The sequence below is a fragment of the Equus caballus genome, chromosome 15, assembly GCF_041296265.1.
Source record: "Equus caballus isolate H_3958 breed thoroughbred chromosome 15, TB-T2T, whole genome shotgun sequence".
Taxonomy (NCBI): domain Eukaryota; kingdom Metazoa; phylum Chordata; class Mammalia; order Perissodactyla; family Equidae; genus Equus; species Equus caballus.
In genome coordinates, this window is record NC_091698.1 from 43,987,931 (window position 1) to 44,011,853 (window position 23,923).

General features: G+C 41.9%; 2 protein-coding genes across 7 annotated transcripts in view; one reads left to right on the plus strand and one right to left on the minus strand.

Moving 5' to 3' along the window:
- The window catches only part of SEMA4F (ssemaphorin 4F), a 106,477-nt gene that overhangs the window by 18,434 nt on the left and 64,120 nt on the right, over positions 1 to 23,923 (minus strand). The window contains exons 1-4 of one of the 6 annotated variants that reach the window (XM_001916547.6): positions 6,774 to 7,058; positions 4,355 to 4,506; positions 3,661 to 3,720; positions 3,330 to 3,428 (exon numbers count right to left, since the gene is read on the minus strand). The exons of 2 other annotated variants lie outside the window; for them this stretch is intronic. In XM_001916547.6, the coding sequence (XP_001916582.2) occupies positions 3,330 to 3,428; positions 3,661 to 3,720; positions 4,355 to 4,506; positions 6,774 to 6,918 (456 nt within the window). In that variant the 5' untranslated portion in view covers positions 6,919 to 7,058. Of the gene's footprint in view, positions 1 to 3,329; positions 3,429 to 3,660; positions 3,721 to 4,354; positions 4,507 to 6,773; positions 7,059 to 23,923 lie in introns of those variants that run through there. 3 more of the 6 variants (XM_023618830.2, XM_005599879.4, XM_005599880.4) reach the window with 3 other exon arrangements.
- M1AP (meiosis 1 associated protein) overlaps positions 11,971 to 23,923 on the plus strand; it is an 87,787-nt gene continuing 75,834 nt past the window's right edge. The window contains exons 1-2 of the mRNA XM_023618831.2: positions 11,971 to 12,344; positions 17,778 to 18,062. Coding sequence (XP_023474599.2) covers positions 17,823 to 18,062 — 240 coding nt within the window. The 5' untranslated portion in view covers positions 11,971 to 12,344; positions 17,778 to 17,822. The remainder of the gene's footprint in view (positions 12,345 to 17,777; positions 18,063 to 23,923) is intronic.

Here is a 23,923-nt window from a genome sequence, read left to right on the forward strand (position 1 = left end):
CATTGGACTTGGGGTTAATATCTGCTGCTGTGGCCCTTCTTACCTCTAACCTGAACTATGGCAGTAACCTTTTCTCCACACTGCCCAGCCTCACCCCCCATTTATTCTACATATCCACCCCCGATTAAAATTCCTAGACTATTAGTCACCGACTTGATAAATTTTTGAGCAAGAGAATGACAAAATGATTCATCACTGACTGGAGTACGAACTCTTAGCCCAAACTACTTATTTTCTAATACTTCTCAAAATGAACTCTTTGTCTAACCAAACTGAATCACCTGTTATTCCTGGAAAACAAACTATGTTTTCCCATCTCTATGCCTGAAACTACCGCATTATATGTCACCAAGGACTGAAAGGATGGAGCCTTTTCTCAGTTCTCATTCTCTTTAATCTTAATCGATTAATCGAGTCTGATGTCTTCCAAACTCTAGTTCATGTTTGCACTTGACTGCTAGACTACCTCACAGAGATCATCTATCAGCTCCTCCAAACTTAACATGTTGACCTCAATAAAATAAAATAAAACTCAACATGTCAAAACTAGTCATCTTCCAGTTTCCCAAAATGGCATCATCACGTTATCTAGGTTTATAGCCTTTGAGCAAGTGAGTCTCCTATTAACTAGATAGGTTATGATTACTGTATGGTCAAAGTGACATTTAACTAGGATCTGAAAGGGACAAGATCATTCCACTACATTCCCTACCTAAATGTTGAGATTTTTCACTGTATCTTCATTGTGTCCATCAGCACAGTCTCTCAGCATCAGCTGTGGTGAAGGCAAGTCCCTCAAGATGAAAGTCAGGGATAGGTAGGAAGGCTCTCACTGAGCTGTGGGGTTAGAATCTGTCCTTTGGCCTTGGTCAAGAAGGGTACAGAGTACATAAAGGACCTTTCCCAGGTGGGTAGCAAAAAATATATATATATACATATATATATATATACATGGTCTCCATTACATGAAGCAGGTCAAATGTCACAAGAGATTGAAGCCAGCTAAGGTCTTCTGGGCTGCAAGCTCAGCTAGAGGGACAGCAGAGTAGAGCAGAGCCAGACAAACCTGGATTTGAATCTTGACTCTGCCTCTCCCAGCTATATAATCTCAGACATGGTACCTAACTTTTCAGAACTGTTTCCTTGCCTGTAAAATGGAAATAAATAAGACCTAAATATCATGATCTGGTGATGAGAATTAAACTCAATCATGAATGTAAAGTACCCAGCACCAAGCCTGGGACAGAGTAGATACTCAAGTGAATGGGAAGTCTTGTTGTTATTGTTGTAAGTCTAACATTTTTCTCTGTTAACTGCTGGAGTTCCCTCAAGAAAACAAATTAAAATATTCTCCTCCAATGTCTGAGGAGCTGTCACTGAAGGACAGCACTCCACATCGTTGGAGCTAGTAGGTCCAGTACTTGAACTTCCCTTTGTAAGAACCTTCATTTCTCTGAGCAATCAACTATGAGCAAGTTGTTGTGTCTGGATCAGCTAGTCAAAGCTCTCAGATAATAGTTATAGATAGTCTTAAAGTCATCAGTCTGGGACATGAGAGATTCAGTGCTAAGAACAAGGCAAGAACAAGAATAAAGTAGGATAAGACAGGTAAAGGCAGGAGAGAGGATTCAGGAAGTCTAGAGGGCAGTCTCAGGCTGTGGCTTGAGGGGTTAACGTTGCTGATCTTTCTGCAGCTGTGCCCTATGTTCTTCTACAAACAAGCCTTGACCAAAGGATGGTCCTTCATTTCCGGAGCCTGCTAGATGGGAGTGTTCAGAGAAAGGGCTGGAAGTTGTAGGAGCACAGGACACGGGCCCCTGGCTTCACTCTTGGTTGCTGATGTTCCTCAAGAATAGAGATGGGTTTGAGTCGCATCAATCCTGACAGGTGCACCCAGAACATTTTCTGTCAAGATACTTAGCTAACAACTATGAGGGTCCCACCTCAGAAAGCCATGGAAGAATAGAAGGGCCTGGAAGACTAACTTGGTGCCATCTCATTGTCTATAAGCCATGGTTCTGGTATTCATACCCCTGAGCTCCCTGAAACTGTGAAGACTGGAAAAGGACAAGTATGGCAATGACAGTTCCACTGCTGCTTTGTGAGCTTTGTGAGAACTACAGGGAAACTAGACCCTCAACATTACTTCATGGGATATAGAGATTTTCAACAACACCCTGAACTGGGAAACCTTCCCAGGATACGGGAGCTATCCATACCCCAGTAGGGAGTCTATCACTGGCATTATGAAAAGAACTCAACAGAAGCCAAACTAACCCCAAAGGCAGCATAGAGAGACTAACTGGGGCAATCAAGCATATGCAACTATAGCATTCTAAGCCAGAGATATGAGGATGGTCTTTAACAAAGAAAGGTTTGGAGGTACACACTGACGAGATCCAGGTGGCAAGGATTACTGCAGGCTGCAGAAGGGTCAAGCCAAGATCTACAGTTAAGGATCAGGGTCAGGAAAGGGAGTCGTTGCACTCCCTCCTATTGCTCTATGGAGGAGAAAGCGAAGCCACTGGATGCAAAGGACATATGAGGCTTTTGACTCATCCCAGGGCCTTGTCACAAATGTGTGCTGCCAGAAGACCAGTAACTGACTACTGGTTAAGTGATGGGAAAAGCTAAGGATTCAAAAATATTAAGACCTTTCCTGAGATGTCACCAGTCCCAGGGACTTTTGTGGCCATGACTAGACTAGATGTGATAAGGGCTATACATGTCCCAATCCTGCCTGAGTGTAAGGGTGGAGATGCCCAGGGCTTCAAGAACAATGAACAGGACCTGGAAGAAAACATGGATGACAGAGTATCCACCTTGAAGGCAAGATCCAGAGTATGGGATCAGGAGGGAATACATTAGTGGCCATGAGAGCAGAGGGTCACAGCCCACATAGAATGAGGTTGGCAGTGGAGGTGGGAGAAGGCAGTGAAAAACAGTCACATGCTATGGGAGGAAGAATCGGGCACGGACTGTGCTGATTAAGAAATGGACCCAGGCTGCCTGGACAAAGCAAACACAGGGCAAGGGAAACATGAGCTACTGGTCTCTCTCCTAGATTTATCCTCTCCCCAGCCCAGCTAGAATCCCTAACTTCCTTCACCATCCCACTATGTCTCTCCTTACACTTTGTATACCTCACCTTCTATAGACAACCTCCCTCCCCCTTCCTTTCTTACCCTCTTTCAGCGGCAGACAAAGGCTCCACCCTGTAAGGACATCCCTCACCCTCAATGCTTATCATGCACAAGGGTTGCCTTAAGCATGCACCCCATCATGGTGACTCACAGAAGACCCTTCCCATCCACTCCCCCATCACTCACAATAACCCCGCACTTCGGATCAAAAGCGAAGGTGCCACAAGTGAGGAGGTGAGAGGCATTGGCAATGGCGAGAATCTGGATAAAATTGTGACATTCATCCTGGGGGTCAGAGATGGTTAGAGAGAATCAGAAGCAGCAGGTACAAGGAAAGGTAGGGTAGTGTCAGGACAGTTAGATGCAGCTCTGGGAACAGAGATGATGGGTGATGACATGGTGTTAGAGTCCCTTCCTGGGCCCATTGGGATGGGAGCACTGCATGGGACTGACACAGAGTCAGGGCTGGGCCAAGGTCTCAACTGACATTGAGGACAAGGCCCAGATTTACACCTACCTCCTTCTTGCCTTTCTTCCTACAGTTTTGTCTGTGGGCCTCAGGCACCATCCAGTCAATCTGAGAAAGGAGGAGTGACCATTTCCCTCAGATTCCCCCCCCAAACCCTCCCAAGTCAGGGTAGGTGACACAGTTCCACAACCCCCATCAGTTTGGGAACTTGAGAGCCATCCCCCGCCCCCAGAGCACTGTTTTCCAAACTGGAGCTCTCCACCCATTAATAAGTAATGAAATAAATTGTGAAGTCATAACCAACATTATTTTTAATGAACCAATATATCAAGAATGTATCACATATAGGAGAGTAGATATTGTTTCAAGAAATGTTTCTTTCAGTACACACTTTGTGTACTGGGTCAAAATGTACCGTATATTTCTTACTAAGGGGTCGTCAAAAAGAGTCTGAAAGCTATTGCCCTAGAGTATTGTGATTCTAATGATTCCTCTGCCCACTGTCACCTAAAATCTGGCCACTGTGTCCTCCTCCCCATCATCATGAACCTCCCTCATAGCCTCCCCAGTCACCATGACCCTCCTGCCATCACCCTCAGTGGAGCCAATGAAGTTGATGATCTCCCCTTATTCATTTTCACCAACACTCCTCCTCATACAACACTCCCCCCTCACATCCCATAAAACCACCGATCTAATCACATGCTCTGGGTCTGGGGTCCTCCTCACTCCCATCTCTCACCCTGCGGGGTCTCTCCCCTGAGAAGGGCAGGGATAAAGCGAAGATGGTGTCCCGGGCGCCGACATAAAGCGTGTGGGAAGCAGGATCCACGAGGAGAACAGAGTAATTGTATGTCTGAGGGACGGTGAATCGGGTGAGATAGGAGTCAGCCTCTGGCAGGGAGAGAGGGTGAAAGGGGACAGTGACATCAGGCATCGTTTCATAAGGGTTGGGTTCACAAGGGCAAAGCCAAAGGGGACAACTTGTTTTCTTCCAAGTACCATTTATTTAGCAGCCATCAGGGGAAAAACAGAGCTTTGGTGGGTCAAATCTACACATGCCCAGAGGTAGCTAACTGATAAGGCCAGAATATTAGCATACAATCCAGTCAAGTATGCTTTTTCTATAAAAATAGAAGACTTTATTAAAATAAAGCATAAATATTAAGTCTGTAATTTCTATTCATGGCAACATGATATATAATTTGAAAACACCTATAGGAGGTACGAGTACTTTCCTCTCTGAATTTCCTTTTTTTTAAATCACTACTTACTAGTAACTTCTTTTTACTTAGAAGGGAAATGCTTCACTCTTTTCACTTTAAGAGACTATCTCCTCTCTTTCCCACCATACTTGACCTCCCCTCCATTCCACCCAAAAAGGTAGCGAGTGTAGTAGGCAAGAGTATGTGCTTTAGAAATGGATCAGCCAGAGTTTAAATGTGGCTCTTTCACCTACCAGCTGTACAATCTTGAGTAAGTTACTTGCCCTCTCTGAGCATCACTTTCCTCATCACCACCATCCAGGGTTGTTTGGAGAATTAAATGAGATAACATATGTGGAAGCACCTGACACATACTACAAGATTCACAAATGGGTCCCTTCTTCCCTCCTTAGGCACATGCTCTGTTTTGGCCAAATCTAAACCTCATAGTAGCACTCAAAACTCTTATCCATTTAAAGATTATAACAAATAAGTTAGCATGAATTTACCTTCTTAGCTCAACCTCTGGCTCTGGGGACCCTATCTCTGCACCAATACAACTCCGTTCTAGCTGCTTCATCTGCTCAGCTATCCTCAAGAATGACAGAATGGCCAGCAGCCATTCACTCCCAGATGTACTGGTGTATGGAGGCCCACTCACCCATCCTCCCACACCCATACTCACGACTGTGCTGTATCCTGCCTCTTCTCTCATGATTCGTAATAAGCCCTGGATCACTCAACCTCCCTTTGTATCCCCAGCTCTGCTTCACCTTGCCATCTAGACCTCTCTGGATTCCTGGAGATCAACCCAGCCTGGCAACCTCAACTCTGTGTTGTGGCTGTTACTCCAGCAGAGTCTGAAAGCCAAGGCTCTGACCACAACTTGATCTTCTGGAGTCATGGCATCCCTATATGTATGTTATCAGTCTGAAGTTTAGACTCTAAATTACTTTTATCCAGTGGTGAGTTTTTACCAACAGGTTGTACTCTCTGCTTCACTGGTTCTGTTTGCCCAGGACGCTATCACTCACTGCCCCCTGAGAAGAAAACAAAGTCCATGGCCATTCTCAGAGAGCCTTTAGCAGAGAGCCTTTGAACTGTGAATCATGTCAATGACCACTTTTAACCCTGTAGCATCCCCTGGCTTCTTCCACATCTTTTGAAAGGACCACATCTCCCTCCTTCTTTTTTTCTCCTGAAGATTTTCAAAATCATTTAAACAGAATTTTAAATCAACTCGTTGAATGGTTTCCCAACAGTCATTGTGGGGAATGAGCAGAGGGAGCAGGGAACGTTTAGGAAGTCAGGAGAGTTATGATGGAGCGGATAATGGGAGGATGGGAGCTGGTGTCAGAGAAGTGAGAGGACTGGGAAGTGGGTTAGGGAGATTAGGGCTACGAGCAGGGCAAAAGGCTTGGAGAAGGGAGAACTGATGATAAGGGAATGAATTTGAGAAGCAGGTCGATGGAACTGATGAGCTGGTAATCAGAAGGATGGGCGGTTGGAGTAGAAAGAAAGACCAATGGGTTTGGAAGCACAAAGGGTGTCAAGCCGGCGTGACCGACTCAGGTGTATGTGCAGGAACTGGGAAATAAGGGAGAGGGACTTTCGAAACGGCCGACCTCGGGCAGCCCCCACCTCCTCCCTGGGCCTCAACGTCCGCACTGGGGGCCTTCACTCTCCCGCAGGTCTGCGAATAAGGGGCCTCAGAAGCCGCCTGGGCGTGTCACGGGAGCCGAGGCGCGAGGCCTGCGCCCAGGATGCGGTGGAGCAGCGCCGCGTGGGGGACCCGCCCGGACCTGGCGGGGCGTGGGCGGCGCGGGACAGAGCGCGCAGCGCTAGGAGGCCCCGGGGTGCGGCGGTCCCACTCGGGAGGGCAGGGGGGTGCGGGCACCTGCGGGCGGGGCCTGGGCGCGGCGCGAAGGTCTGCGGGGGAGGGCTCCCGCGCCTTACCGGAGATGGGAAGCGAGGTCCTGGGCACCGAGCGGGGGACGCGGCCGCACACCGGGCCGCTCAGCACCGCCAGCAGGAGCAGCGGGAAGGGCGAGGCCGAAGGCGGCCCGGGACCCGGGCGGGGCCGCGCGGCAGACGCCGGCATCTTCGGTTGCGCCTGGCCGCCGAGCGGGGCGCGCCCTGCCGCCTCCACCAAGAGCGGCGGCGCCGCCGGCCTCCGCCCCACTGCCTTCTCCCCAGCCGAGTTCGGCCTGCGGCGGCCGGACCAAACGCAACCCGGCTCCGCCCTTTAAAGAAGGGACCAATGTTCGGGCCGATTTCCTCCTCTAGCCAATCGGGGATGAGTGGTGGCGGGGCTAAGAAGCCCAGGAGCCCGACGCAGGTAGAGAAGCAGCTGGACCCAGGTGTAGGTGGGAGTCCTACCTCGGAACTGGTCTGGAGGTGTCCTTCGCAGGTTTGCTCGGGCCTTTCTAAAAACTCAAATTTTCATATCTGTGCCAATAGGGAAAGCATGTGGGTAAATGGGTACACGCACCAAGTTTCTCAGAATTACTACTTTTGCAGACATTTAGTGAAGGCTTTGTGCCAGCCACAATGCAAAACACACAAAAAACGACAACAAAAAAATACAATAATACAAAAAATCATAGTCCTTGCCCTTAGAGAGCTCACAGTGTAATGAGACAGACATGTAAACAAATAACTGCAAATAGATAATCGCAATACAAAGTGACTCATGTTTGCTATAATAACGTGCAATAAGTGCTCAGAAGGGATAGGTTTTGCCTGAGAAAATAAGGAAATTTTCACAGAAGTGACATTTGAACTGAGTGTTTGAGGATGAGTAGGCCTTTTAGGGCAAGAGGCAAAAATGGACATGTCCGCTTGGCTATCCTACAGACAAGACAACATAGGGCCTGAACATAACTCACTCTCTCTCACATCCAAATCCCTGCTCCTTCTTCAAGCATTTAATCCTCCAATTTATAGTCTTGCAGGTAATTCTTGCTTTCTCCTCTTTCATTCCTCGTTGTATTAGTTATCGAGGCTTATCAGAATAAGCTTAGCTGGGTGGTCGGCTCCCAGTCTCTCATGAGGTTACTGTCAAGATATTGGATGGGGCTGCTGTCGTCTGAAGGCTTGACTGGGGCTGAAGGATCTACTTCCAGGATGAGTTACTTCCACGCTGGAAAATTGATGCTGGCTGTTGGCAATAAGTCTCAATTCTTCTCCATATGGACCTTTCCATGAGGCTGCTTGAATGTCCTCATAACATGGAGTGGCTTCCTCAAATCAAGTGATCCAAAAGAGCAAAGCGAAAGTCACAATGTCTTTTATGACCTAGCCTCACAAGTAACGCACAATCATTTCTGCCATATTCTATTGGTTACACAGGCCAACCTGGATGCACTGTGGGAAGCGACTACACAAGGATGGAATATGAGGATTTCAAGGGGCCATCTTGGAAGCTGCCTGCTACATCCACATGCAAGCAGTCACCATGTCCTGATAATTCTGCCTCATACACAAATCCATTCTTTTCTGTCCGTTACTGTCATAGTTTGAGACTTCATCATCACTCACCTAGACTATGCAATAGTTTCATTAAAAAAAAAAAAAAAAAAGCACCCTATCTCCAATCTCTCCCCTTTGGGATTGGCAGAAAGGGTAATCTTTCTGAAGTGCAAGTTCTGGTTTATTCATTCAATAGTTATTGAGGGCCTACTATCTGCTAGGCATTTTGGTAAGCACCAAAGATAAGAAGATGGTAAAATATGATGTCTGAATTCAAATTCCTTTGTCTAGAAGGGGAATTAGATATTTGAGATTGGTTCATCAAATCTTCTCTCTGAAACCTTCTTTGTAACACACTAGCCTCAACGCAATGGGACCTTCCTCTGAGCTTCTTCCTCTAGCACTGATATATGCCTTTCCCTAGCTGCTCCTCAGCAATCTACCCTAGGCCTTCGTCCCTTCTCTGAACATGGTTTAGGCATTGATTGTCTTTTGATTTTTTCAAAACTCTTTTTCAAATTTTTTGACAGCAATACACAATAAGGAGTTCATTTTACATTCCAACCTAGTCACACGAGTATATACATTCATAATATATTAGTAAACTTTTCACAAAGTCACACATTATAATTAGTTCAAGAGCTAAACCCTGATATTTTCTATTGTATTGCATGTTATTCTATTTTGTTTTTTTAAATTCTGGTTGCAACTCACTGAATTGATTTTGCTACCTATTAATGGGCCAAAATCCCCACTTTGAAAAAAGTTGCTGCTCTAGGCAGTCTCATTCATACTAATTTAACTAATAGCTATTTCTTAAATCTACATCTCTAGTCTAGAATTCTCTTTTCAGGTTCCAACACATACATCCAACTGCATATTGAACTTGATTTCAGCATGTCCAAAACTGAGTTGTCATCCTCACCTCCACACTAGCCTGAGTAACTGGGTGGTAGGTGGTAGACACAAGTTTCCTATCTCTATATATAGCGCCACTGTCTTTCCAGCTGTCCAAGCCAGAAACTTTGCATTCATTTATTCAATATATTCATTGAATGCCTACTATGTTCTAGGCTCTGTCATTCTAGATTCCTCCTAAGCAATCCAATCAATCACCAAGACTTATTAATTTTAACCCCTAAATATCTCCACCACATCTCTGCATCCCCCTACCAACACCCTAATTCAAACTACCATCATCTCTTGCCTGGGCTACTTCCTACTCCAGTCTTACCTCCATCCCCAGCCACCACCACCCCAACTCCAGCCCCCAATCCATTCCCCTTAGGGCAGATAGAATGTTCTCTCCAATACACAAATCAGATCATATCACTCCTCTGCTTAAAACACTTCAGTCCAGCTCCCCACCTCACCTTTGCTATGGGATGAAATCCAAAATCCTTAATATAGTCCACAAGACCTTACATGTTCTGGCCCCTTGACTACCTCTTCCATATACTATGCTCCAGGCTAGCTGAGTTTATTCATTCCCTCAGCATCCCCTCTCTTGGAGTGCTCTCCATGCCCCTTGCTTGGCTAACTCCTATTCACTTCATTGATTCAGCTCAGAATGATAATCCCTTTCTCCAAAAGGCCTGCCCCAAATCTCCAAGTCTATGCTTTCCTATGTGCCCCCATAACCTTGTTGTTTCCACTGCTGTAGTTCATATGACAGCACATTGCCATTGTCTGTCCTCCATAGACTTTAAGCCCCAAGAGGGCAGATGTGATTTTATTCTCAGAGCCTAGCACAGTGTCTGGCATATAGTAGGCAGTCAGTAAATATTTGGTGAATGTTTGCTTAATACCTTTATTGGTGCTTATTACATTTGTCTGGAATTACTTGTTTAAATATTCACGTCAGTCTGGGTCCTCCAAGAACCAGATACTAAGACAAGATTAAATTTACAAGGATTTTATAGGCAAAACACCTATGAGAGAAAATGAGGAAGAAGCCAGGAAAGGCTTCCAGAGCAGTCAGATGTGGTGCAAGTCTGACCCCAAGTGATGACAAGAGGGAAGGAAGCATTCTGAAAATTCAGCAAGGCTGTTGAGGAATCATCGAGCCAAAGCCGCCCATGAGAGGAGTCCCATGTTTCCCAGGAATAAGTCTGCCTTAATATCCCTGTCATGCTCAGTCATCGACTGGGAGCAGCCTGTGGGAAATGTGGTCTCCATGCTATCATGGCAGTGGATTTCTAAGGCAGCAACTGACACTGTTGGTCAATACCCTCCTTGTAGTTGAAAGTCTGCAAGGACTTTCTCAGCAATTATAGTTTGTCATCCTCAGAGTTTAGTGGGGTCTTCAGGGAATCATGTCATAGTCTTCCATGTCTGGCATGGTTCTTGGCACATTTTTTCAATAAATACCACTCCAGACAGATAAGACAACTTATAGACAGTACAGAGATAAATTTATTATAGCTGGCAGCAAAAGGTGGTGTTGACTTGAAAAGCTTCAAAACAAGTGTATTTGGGAATCGCCAAAAGAATTGCAATTCACGATGTGCCTACTATGGTAAACCATAGGCAACTCCAAAAAAGAAAGAAGGGGAGCTGCCTTTATAGAGAAAAAGAGGGAGTAGGGAAGGGCTGTCCCATAGGAAAGCCCACTGGGGAAAAGTAACAGTTCAGGGCAGCAACGGATTCTCATTGGCTGAGCTGGGCATTTCTCACTGGCTGGGCCATTGCCAGGTGGGGAGAGAAATCTTCCTTCAGTAGTGAAGTAGTTTTACTTTCCGTGGAAGAGGCAAGCCTCTGTCTCTGCCTGTTTGGTGAGTTGACATGTGTGATAGGGCATGAGAGCTCCCTCTTCAGGCCTTCCCGACCCCAATTTAGTTAAGGTTTCTTTTATTAATTTCCACAGTGGTGTGGGTTGGAGTTAGAGTAAGGGTATTGTTGGAGTTGAGCCTGGTAAGGTAGCTGGGGTCAGTTATAATAGTTGTAACCAGAAAGGAAACACAAACAGTTTTTAAGCCAAAGAATGACATGACCAAATATATTTTTACAAGGACAATTCTAACATCATTGAAAGGATAATCTGGAGATCAGAGACTGGAAGACTAATTTGGACTATGTGGGAAAGACCTGTTGAGAAGCTATCCCTTATATTGAAACACAGGAAGTCTGTTGGACATCAGATTACAACACTGGGACACTTGGGTTAAATATTTCTGGTTTTACTCTGAGGAGCTGTTGAGAGAAGCAAAAGTGGTTTAGAGGGACTAGAACATAGGCAGGTGGCTCTTTTCCTATTGGTTCTATCCTATCCTGAACCACTTATTGGTAAACTGACCTTCCCTCCCGCAACCTACATCTCAGGCAATAAACTGAGTGGGGGAAAACTAATCATAAAGAGGGGGAAAATAATCATAAAATGTCCATTTCCGGTTTGGTACTAGCATTACCTTTTCTTCTCCTGTGGGCTAATTCAGAGACGAATGTTCATCCAACAAGACAGAGCTGAAGACCCAGACCAGCCAACTAATAAGGACCAGGACACTCCTATCCCCAACTGGCTTTTGTCAAAGGGACTATAGGAATTAACAGCCAGTGAATGAGAATGAGTATGAGTCACAGGGGCAGACCCCCTTGGAATGCAGAGGCTTGAAAAGACTTAAAAGAACTCCCAGAGGGAAGACTAAACTCTAACTTCCCTGAGAGCGGGGACCATTGTTCGTGTGACCACTCTATCCCAGTCCTAGCACCGCGCCTGGCACACAGTGTGCTCTCAACAAATATTTATTGAAGAGTGACTGAATGAGTGAATGAATGACGTGGAAGAGAAAGGTTAAAGCCACCGGAATGTTTCATGGGAGGAGCTAACGAGGAAGTGTCAGCTTTAGCATAATATTGTCCACAGAGATCCAAAACTCTACCTCAGGGCCAAAGAAGGGCGGTTTCCGGCGCCGGGGCCTTGGAGAGGGCGTCCGGAGGAGCGTCCTGGGGTGCAGCCTGAGGCGGGCCCTGAGGCGGCGCTCGCAGAGCCCTGACGCCGCCGGCCTGCGGGGGGCGCCGTCGGCGGCGCATGCGCACACGGAGAGCAGGAAGGGCCAGGTAAAGGGGCTTTTATCTTCCTAAGGACGGCGGGGCGTCCGCACTGCTCCTAAGCTGGGGCAGGGGCAGGTCTGAGGGCCTCAGGGAGGGAAGACAGCCCCGAGGGCGGGCAGCGCCTCGCGGAATGGGCTTGGGCCGAGCTCGCGCCTGCCCTCAGGGCCCACCTGAGGCCTGGCCGGTGCCTGGGCAGGAGCGACGCCCGGAGGCCCAGCTCTCCCTCGGGTCCGAGTCATCCCTCCGCACACATTTCTGAGGACAGGACAGGCAGCCGCCGGTGTCCTCAGCGGGCTCTCGGGGGCCTAGGGGTTGGGCCGCCCGTCCGTCAGGCGCGGTGGGTGCTGTGCCTACGGCCCACGACAGTAGGGGGCCCGCGAAAATATTTTTAACTTCTCGTAAAGTCGGAAGAAACCAAGAAACCCTTAGGGTCGAAGAAAATGTTTTCTTTTTTTCTTACCTCAGAAAAAAAATGAAATTTTTGGGATCCACGAAAATCTTTTAATTTTTCTCTTTTAAATGAGGAAGGGGCCCTTGAAGGCAACAGTGCTTAGGATCCACGAAATTTTTAATGCAGCCCTGCAGGAGGGAGCACCGTTGAATCATTTATCCAACACACAAAGTGTCCAAGGGCTATAAAAGCATGGTGCTTTTATGAGGGCGTGTAGAGGGGTCCTAACATAAGACCTAAAGGATGAGTAGGGTGAAGGAGGGGGAAAGCTTAGAAAAGAATGTCCGGCAGCAGGATCCACAGGCAGAGGCCAAACGCATTTGTGGAGCTGAAAGCTGCCCCAGGGACAGGGGTGGGATGGGAAGGGGCTGGGCAGGGATGGCATGGCAGGAGCATGGAGAATTGGGAAGGAGACACATGCAGAATTTCGGAGCCAGGGTCAAGATTTCAGATTTTGTTCTAAGTGTGATTAGAAGCCATTGGTTTTTAGTAAGGGAGTAACTTGACGTCTTTTGGTAGTTCGGGGCCCAGTTCCAGGTTTAACCAGTTTGCAAGGGGACACCAGTAAGTGAGTGTTCTTGGGAAAAGTGAAGAGTATAGGGTCAGAAATAGTCAGATGCTGCTTATTACTATGCCCAGATGCATCAGATGCATTAATTGATCGTGTTTGAGGATGTAGGGAAGACAGCTGTCTCTTATGTCATTTAAAGTACACTCTTGGAATTGCACATAAGTGTGGGATCTAAAAAGGACTGTGCAAGCTGAAATGCTTCAAAGTGATCTTATAACCAATGGAAAAAATTATCTTTGTTCTGGAACCTCTCAAAATTGTTGAAAAACATTAAAAGCTCTCTTACTCTCAGTTATAAGTGTACAGGGAAATGAAAAATAGTAAAACTGGTATCTATTTAGCACACTGTAATTTAAGACATTAGAAACATTGAGAATTAAAGTGTTTTATTTCTTTGTAAAAAACTTATCAAGAGTGGTTCGAACAGTGCTTGTGCTTGTCTTCTCGTGGTATAACTTAGGACAGAGCAAGCATTTTTTCTGTGTCTTACCAAATTGTGATACTCCTGAGTGCCGATCAGCTTCCATCATTTTATCCTTTGTGCTTTCAATTTTATAAAATATCTCCAAGAGTTCCTTTAATAGGAAGTGTTTTGCCAGTGGCACTTTCTCTGGGACATCTTCAAACTCTTTGTCACAACCACTTTCCTCATTTATGCTGATAAGTTCACCTTCATTGAGTTCTTCTGGCTGCTTGTCTATAGTCTGTCAAACGGCAGCATTGTCAATATTCTCACAGTCAGCTTTCCTCTGTAACTCCCTTTTTGTTCCAATCAACTTTCACTTTCAGCATTACCACTTACTGTTTCTTTGCTACACTTTCATCTTTGTTGGCCAATTTCTTCTTTTAATTATCCATTTTTGTAAAATATCATATGGATTTATCACTAGAAGACAAGGAGGTAAAACAACTACAGACTTTGCTGTCTGTGCTTAAACTGAGATCTGCAGTGACCAGTCACCAACAAACTTTGAAAGAAGTGACGTAACTGATCATTGATTATGATGTGCACCTGTTATGCAGTGATTTGTGGACTCAAGAGCCAGCTGTGATTTGTACTTTATGTAATTACAGTTAATATTCTATGGCAACTGACATTTGAACTGTGTTGATGAGCGACTGGTGTTAATTAACTAAACTGTAGTAACTGAGATTTGTATATATTGGAAACATGCAAAGTTAGAACTGCCTATACTCTAAAATGACAAGAGTTTCAGATGTGAGGGAAGATAGATAGAGAGGAATAGCGGTTCATTCTACATTAAATAAGCCTCTGTCTGGGTACCTGTTTGTCTATGTGAATCTGTATGTCAGTGTCAAATTCAGCATTACATTGGTCCCATGCACTTAATTTTCAAGTACACTTAAAAGATATTTATATGTGCTTTCTTGGTAAACACATAGGTCACTGATTTGGATTTCTTGTTCAAGATTACTTCTGTCAGATTAGCATATCCATTCATTTATGTGTTTTGCTATACCCAGCACATAATTGGAGCTCAGTAAAAAATTGTTGAATGAACAAATGCTAACTTGCACTATCCAAAAAGGAAAGTTTGAGGGGAAATAACTTCACAGATTCATTTTGGGAAGCACATTCATCTCTGCACTGTTAGATCATTTTTAAAAATACTAAATTCCAACGTGTTTCTAAAAGTTATCATAAATATTCTTCTGTTGGACTCAGGGGAAATCAAAGAAGCTTTTATTTTCCCTGCATTCTTTAGCTAAAAAACAATTATATGGAATCATTTTAGTTCCCAGAGGTGGGGACATGTTGTTTTCAATCTAAAAAATATTTTCTTTTATGATTGTCCTAATGTTCTTTTTGAAAGATTTTTATTGTTAAATATAGAGAGAGAAAATTTTATAAAACATGAACACATTGTTTAATAATTATAAAGTGAGCACCTATGTAACCACAATACAGATCAAGAAATAGAACATTGCCAACACCCTAAAACCACACCTTTTGTTCCCTTTTAATCATAATGCCCTCCTTCCTTTCCAGAGAAAATCTTTACCCTAATTTTTGTGATAATCATTCCCTTGCTTTTGTAAAACAGTTTACCATTATGTACTCATCCCTAAGCAATGTCATTATTTTTGCTTACTTTTTACATCTGTATAGATGGAATCATACTATATGTATTCTTTGTGTCTTGCTCCTTTTAATCAATATTAGGTTTCTTAGAGTCATCCATTTTGTTGCATGTAACTCTAGCTCATTCATTTTCATTGCTGTATGTGTAAATATATCAGAATTTATCCATTCTAGTGTCGATTGACATTTGTTTTTGCAGTTTTGTGGTAATTGTAAACGAAACTGTTATGAATAGTCTTTTTGCAGCTATGATCTGACTTTGTTCATATATCCTGGTGCATGTCATTATTCACAGATTATATGACTGTGAACAAAAACTTCAAAAGGATCTACAGGTAAATTATTATAATTAGTAAGAGAGTACAGCAAGGTTGTTAAATACAAAATCAATATACAAAAATCAGTTTTATTCTATACATTAGCAACAAACTAAAAATGAAATTTAAAAAGATGTCATGTAAATTAGCATTTAAAAAATAACATCTCTAAGAATAAAATTTAACAAAAGATGAGCTCTTTTGGGGAAAACTATAAAACTGTAGATTCTTTTAGATTTTCTGTATACATGATCATATCATCTACCCACAATGACAGTTTTATTTCTTCCATTGCAAGGCCTTTTCTTTATTTGTCTTGCTTTATTGCTACCTTCACTACAGTGTTGAATAGAAGTGATGGTAGCAGGCTTCTTGTCTTGGGCAGTTGTCAACATCACCGTTAAAAATATTTGCTCTAGATTTTGTAAACATATTTTATCAGATTATTTCTATCATCTATTCCTAGTTTAATGAGATTCTTTATCATGCATGAACATCGATTTTAACAAAGGCTTTTTCTGCATCTAATGAGATGATCATATTTTTCTCATTTAATCTTTTAATGTGATGAATGTGACTTTTTCTAATGTTATATCAACTTTGCATTCTTGAGACAAACCTAACTGGGTCATGATGTGTTATTCTTTTTATATATTGCTGTTTTCAATCTACTTATGTTTTGTTTAGGATTTTTACATCCAAGTTCATGGATGAGATTGTCCTATAATTTTTTTCTTATAATACTCTTATCTGATTTTGGTATCAAATGTTATGCTACCTAGTAAAATTAATTGAGTGGTGTTGCCTCTCCTGTTCTCTGAAAGAATTTAAGATTGAAATTCTTGGTCTTTGAGAGTTTGATAGAACTTATCCGTGGAATCATCTGGCCCTGTAGTTACTTTGTGGCAAGATATTTGACTACCAATTAAATTTCTTCAATGATTATAGACTATTTAGGTTTTTAAATTTTCTTTTTGATTTAGAATTGGTTAGAGATTTTTTTTAGGAACTTATCCATTCTATCAAACTTATTGGCATAAAGTTTTTCAGTATATCCTATTATGATCCTTTCCATGTTTGATCATTTTTAATGATGTCCCCTTCTCATTCCTAATATTGGTTTAGTGTTCTCATTTGTTTTCCTTTCCTAATCTGAGCCCTGGGGAGAAGTGTAAGTAGCCAGTAAAGAAAGAAGGCAAGGGTGTTGGAGGCAGAGAAAGAAGCATGAGGAAATGCACTGAAGTGTGTGGTATATTTGGTTTTATTTTGGTGAAAAACTTGAGGTGAAGAATAGCCTCCAGTGAGGCCGACGATCAAGCCATGAAGGATCTTGAATGGGTCTTGAAGGGGAAAACGTGGTCATATTTTCACCTTTAAGAATTACTATGACATGCCACAACTAGGAGGACCCACAACTAAAGATATACAACTATGTACTGAGGGGATTGGGGGAGAAAAAGCAGGGGGAAAAAAATGAAGATTGGCAACAGTTGTTAGCTCAGGTGCCAATCTTTAAAAAAAAAAAAAAAAAGAAGGCCAATCAGAAACATCTAAAAAAAAAGAATTACTATGTACCAAATAAACACTGTGCTAAGCACTGATAAGTAAAGTTGATGAGACAGGTTCTCTTCTCTTGGAAAGCTCACAATATAAGTGGGAGAGGCAGTCATAGAAACAAATTAAAATTCAGTACAATAAGTGCAATAAAGAAACAAAGTTTCTGAGGGCAGATAGCTTACTTTGAGACTGAAGTTTGACTTTTGTGTAACTTTTTGTTTAGTTCCACTCAGCCTCTCCGAGCATTGTCAGCCTTACATTACAGGCAAACCTCTAGAGCCCTTGGGAACTGTTAAGATGGGATAGCCTAGAGAAGCTTAAGTTAGCACCCAGTCTGACTCCTTTCTGGACTTAGTCCCCAAGACCTGTGTTCTTTGTTTCAACATGGCATATAATTCAGTTTTGTGAAAGCAAGGGATTTCTCTTTCCTTCCCTATAGGTGTAGAGAATATCCAGATAGTGGCTGCTGTTCCACCTAGCTGCCATGTATCACGGACGAACTTCCGGTAAAGGACCCTCTGCTCCCACGCAGATTTACCAGCAACCTCCGAGGCTTCTCATTGTGCATATCGCTCTACCATCCTGGGCTGACATCTGCTCAAACCTCTGTGAGGCTCTGCAGAACTTTTTCTCTCTAGCCTGTAGCTTGATGGGCCCCAGCCGCATGTCCCTGTTCAGCTTATACATGGTACGGAATCAGCATGAATGCGTCCTCCCCTTTGTGGTGAGTATAACTATGTTTGTTAATTCTATCCTGAAAGCAAATATGAAGTTTCTAGAGCAGATAGCATGGTTATTATTACTTACAGCAATAATTGGGCCCATTTCCCACACTCAGTACCCCACAGGCAACGCAATGAGAGCCAATTGTCATCTTGCACATGGGGCATTTATACGGCAGAAGAGAAACCCCAAAATTAATATGGGAGTTAAAATAGGCCACATCTTGCCCCCCTCCACTCCTGAGAGAGGGAGAGAAACCTTGGCATTTATAGTCCTTTGGAATGTAAGCAGCTGATCCCTTTTATCCCCTTTTGAAATGCAAACACAAGGAAATAAGTCTGAATTTCTTCAGAGGTCTCTAGCTATTCAATCACCCTTTAACTTCCAAGACTGTTCTTTAACCCAGATTCTAGTTTCTTTGCTCAGAAAGCCCTAACTGTACAGAAACATGAAAATATTTTCTCTGCAGTTCCACATGAAACTCCCCGTAGAGTTTTAGAAGGAAAGACTGGGCCGGGGCAATGCTTTTGCAAAGTTCCCTCACACATAAACAACTGTATCTCTTCCTCCTCAAACAAATTCAAATCTTCACTTTCTCCCCTATTCAAAGTTCAGAATCACAGGGACGAGAGAGACTTCAGAGGTTCTAGCGCATCCCCTTCCTGAGGCAGCCTTGCTGCTGGGTTAGTCAGAGAAGGCCTAGTGGAGAGCCAGGACTTTTATCCTTACCTAGTGTGAATAAAACCTCCTCCCCTGTAGTGTCCATGGAAGCCATGTGGGAGCCCAGACTCCTGCCCCGCCCCCCACCCAACATTAACAAAGTATCTCTCCCTTTCCCTGTTGAGGTAGTGTTGGAGGAGGCAGAGTGGAGGCCATGGGGGGAGTGTCAGTGAAGCACCTTTTTACCTCCAAGGCAGGGTGGTATCAGTGAAGGCCTTTTGGAAAGCCAGGACTATTGTGCCTACCTGATAGTAATGAACTTCTCCACCCCCGGAGTGTCAGTGGGGACCATGTGGGGAACCTGAACTTCCACTTCTACCTGGAAGTAACAGGGTACCCTCCCTTCTGGGGTATAATCACATGCCAAATAGAGTTACACACCAACCTGGCAATAATTATGTGGAAACCTCACTTCCTCCATTGGTGCAGTGTCAGAGGAGGCCTGCTAAGGCAGAAGATTTAAACAACACCTAGAGTTATAACGTAATACCCAAAATGGCCAGAATACAATAAAAAAAAGTCACTCATCGTATCAAGAACCAGGAAAATCTCAACTTGGATGAGAAGATAAGAGACACCGACACTGAGATGATACAGATGTGGGAATTATCTGAAGAGAAGTTTGAAGCAGCCATCACAAATGTGCTTCAACAAGTGGTTATGTACATGCTTGGAACAAATGGAAAAATCTAAGGTCTCACCAAAGAAATAGAAGTATAAGGAAAAACGAAATAGAAATTTTAGAACTGAAAAATACAATAACCTAAATTTAAAAAACAAAAAAATCTTCCGTGGATGGGCTCAACAGCAGAATGGAAAGGACAGAGGAAGAAATCAGTGAACTTGGAGACACAATAGAAATTACCCAGTCTGAGCAACAGAGAGAAAATAGACTTTAAAAAAATGACCAAAGTCATAGAGACATGTGAGACTATAACAAAAGATCTAACCTTCATATCATCAGAGTCTAAGAGAAAAGGAGAAGGACGGGGGGGGGGGGGGGGGGGCTGAAAAAAATTTCAAAGAAACAATCACTGAAAATTTCCCAAATTTAGCAAAAGTTATAAACCTAAATATTCAAGAGGCTGGCCAGCCCCATATGGGATAAACAAACAAACGAAAAATCTTTTCTAAGACACATCATAATCAAACTTCTTTTTTTTTTTTTTTGAGGAAGATTAGCCCTGAACTAACATCTGCTACCAATCCTCCTCTTTTTTTTTTTTTTTCTGAGGAAAACTGGCCCTGAGCTAACATCCATGCCCATCTTTCTCTACTTTATATGTGGGACATCTGCCACAGCATGGCTTGCCAAGCGGTGCCATGTCCGCACTCAGGATCCGAACCTGCGAACCCTGGGCCGCCCGAAGCAGAACGTGCTCACTTAACTGCTGTGTCACCGGGCTGGCCCCCGTAATCAAACTTCTGAAAACTAAAGACAAAGAAAAACTCTTGAAAGCAGGACACGAATACCTTACCTATAAAGAAAAAACAATCAAGTAACAATAGGTTTTTAAATCAGAAACCATGGAGACCAGAGGAAGTGTCACACTTTTCAGACAGTGAAAGAAAAGAACTGTTAACTCAGAACTGTGTATCCAGTGAAAATATCCTTAAGAAATGAATCAGAAATCAAGATTCTCAAATGAAGGAAAACTAGGAGAATTGTCACCAGCAGACTTACTTTAACAGAATGGCTAAAAGTTCTTGAAACCAAAAGGAAATTATAAAAGAAAGAATCTTGGAATATCCAGAAAGAAAAAAGTACAATGAAAAGAATAAAATGTGGATGAATATAATAGACCTTCTGTTGAGTTTTCTAAATTATATTTGACAATTGAAGCAAAAACTATAACATTATCTGATATGATTGTTAATGTATATAGAGGAAATGTTTATGATAAGTACACTATAAACAGGTGAGGGTAAAGAGACTTAAATGAAGTTAAGATTTCTGCACTTCATTCAAACTGGTCAAATATTGACACCCGTAGATTATGATAAGTATATATGTATAATGTAACACTTAGAGCAACCACTAAAAAAATCTATGTGAAGAGATATTCAGAAACACTATGAAATAAATCAAAATGGAATTCTAAAAAAAAATATTCAAGTAACCCACAGGAAGATAGGTAGAAGAAAACAGAGAAATGAAAAACTGAGAGAACGAACAGAAAACAAATAAATTGGCAGGCTAACATATCAATAATTACATTAAATGTAAGTGGTCTAAATACACCAATTAAAAGAAAGAGTTTGGCAGAGTAGGAAAAAGATGACCCAACTATATCTTATCTACAAGAAACTAACTTCAAACCCAATAAAATTAAGTTGAAAGTAAAAGGATGGAAAAAGATATACCATGAAAATATTATTCAAAACAAAGCAGAGGCTGGCCCAGTGGCCAAGTGGTTAAGTTTGCATGCTCCACTTTGGCGGCCCAGGGTTTCACCGGTTCGGATCCTGGGCATGGACATAGCACCACTCATCAGGCCATGCTGAAGCAGAGTCCCACATGACACAACTAAAAGGACCCACAACTAAAATATACAACTATGTACTGGGGAGATTTGGGGAGATAAAGCAGAAAAAAAGATTGGCAATAATTGTTAGCTCAGGTGACGATCTTAAAAAAAGCAGAAGTGGCTGTATTAATACATCAAATAAAGTGGACTTCAGAGCAAATATTACTAGGTACAGAGAGAGATATTAAATAATGATAAAAGAGTCAATCCAACAAGAAGACATAGCAATCCTAAATATGTATCATCCACTAGACAACACAGCTGCAAAATACATGAAACAATAATTGATAGAACTGAAAGAAGAAATAGACAAATCTACAATTATAGTTGGAGACTTCAGTGCCCTTCTCTTGACAATTGGTAGAACAAATAGAAAATCAGCAAGGACGTGGAAAAACATTAGCCACAGAATCTAATTGACATTATAGAATATTCCACCCAACAACAGCAGAATGCACGTTCTTTTCAAGCACCCACACGACATTTATCAAAATAGACCATATCCTGGGCCATAAAGGAAACTTCAACAAATTTGAACAAATTGCAGTCATACACAGTGTATTCTCTGATCATAATGGAATCAAACTAGAAATCAATAACAGAAAATAACAAGAAAACCTCCAAATACTTGGAAACTAAGCCACACATTTCTAAATAATTCATGGGTCAAAGAAGAAATGTCAAGGGAAATTTTTTAAATATATTGAATTGAATTAAAATTAAATTATAGTGTATCAAACTTTGTGGTATCCAGCTAAAGCACTGCAGAGAAGGATATTTATAGCATTAAATGCTTACATTAGAAAAGCACAAGTTTCAAGTCAGTAATATAAGCTGTCACCTCAAGAAAATAGAAAAGGAGGAGCAAAATAAACCCAAAGCAAGCAGATGGTAGAAAATAATAAAGAGCACAAATCAATGAAATTAAAAACAGAAAAAACAAAATCAATGAAATAAAAAGCTGATTCTTTGAAATGATCAATAAAATTGACAAACATATAGCAAGACAGACAAAGAAAAATAGAGAAAGAAGATATAAATTACCAATATCGGGAATGAAACAAGGAGTATCATTACTGACCCAGTAGACATCCAAAAGATAATAAGAGAATACTATGAACAGGCTTACATACATAAATCTGACAACTTAGATGAAATGGACCAATTCCTTGAAAGGCACAAACTACCACAATCCAATACGAAATAGATAATTTGAGTAGTCCCATAACTATTAAAGAAATTGACTTCATAGTCTTAAAATTCCTGAAAAAGAAGTCTCCAGGCCCACATGGTTTTACTGGAGAATTCTACCAAATGTTTAAAGAAGAATTAATGTCAATTCTACACAGTCTTTTCCAGAAAATGTAAGGGAAGGGAACTCTTACCAACTCATGAGGCCAGTTATTACTCTAATACCAAAAATAGACAAAGATAATACAAAAAAAAACTAAAGACCAAGATTTATCATGAATATAGACACACAGAAAAAGAATCTTAATAAAATATTAACAAATATATTTCAGCAATATACAAAAAGGATTAATACACCATGACCAAGTAGAGTTTGTTTCAGGGATGCAAGATTGGTTCAGTATTTGAAAATCATTAAAGTAATTCACCATATTAACAGGCTATAGAAGAAAATCACATGATCATATCAATTGAAGCAGAATAAGCATTTGACAAAGTTCAACACTCATTTATGATAAAACCTACAGCTAATATCATATTTAACAGTGAAAGACTGAAGGCTTTACCCCTAAAATTGGGAATGAAGCAAAGACGTCCGTGCTCACCACTGTTATTCAACATAGTACTGTAAATCTTAGGTAGCACTTAGGTATAAGGTAAGAAAATGAAATTAAAAAAGCATAAAGAAGGGAGAAATAGAACTGTCCCTATTTGCAGATGACATGATGGTACATATAAAAAAATCTCAAAAGAATCTTCCAAAAGAAAAATAACTTCACAGAACTAATAAGTGAATCAGCATGGTTATGGATAAAAGATCAACATACAAAAATCAATTGTATTTCTATACGTTAACAATGAACATGTAGAAACTGAAAAATATATTGCCATTAACAATAGCCAATGGCTCTAATAAAATGAAATACTTAGGAATAGATCTAACAAAACATCCTGAAAACTACAAAATGCTGGTGAAAGAAAGTTTTTAAAAATCGAAATAAATGGAGAGGTATACCATGTTCATGTATCAGAAGGCTCAACATAGTAAAGAAATCAATTCTCTCCTACTTGATATATAGGTTTAATGGAATTCCTATAGAATTCTCAGGAAAATTATTTTTGAAAATAGACAAGCTTGTTCTATAATTTATATAGAAAGGCAAACGAACTGGAATAGCTAAAGCAATTTTGAAAAAAAGAAAAGTAGGAGGAATCACTCTTATCTTATAGCTACAATAATCAAGATTATGTGGTATAGGTGGATGGCTAGATGCATAGATCAAAGGAACAGAATAGAGAACACAAAAATAGGCCCAAAGTAGTATGTCAACTGATTTTTGACAAAGATGCAAAAGCAGTTCAATGTAGGAGGGATAGCCTTTTCAACAAACGGTGCTGGAGCAGTAGGACACTCATGATAAAA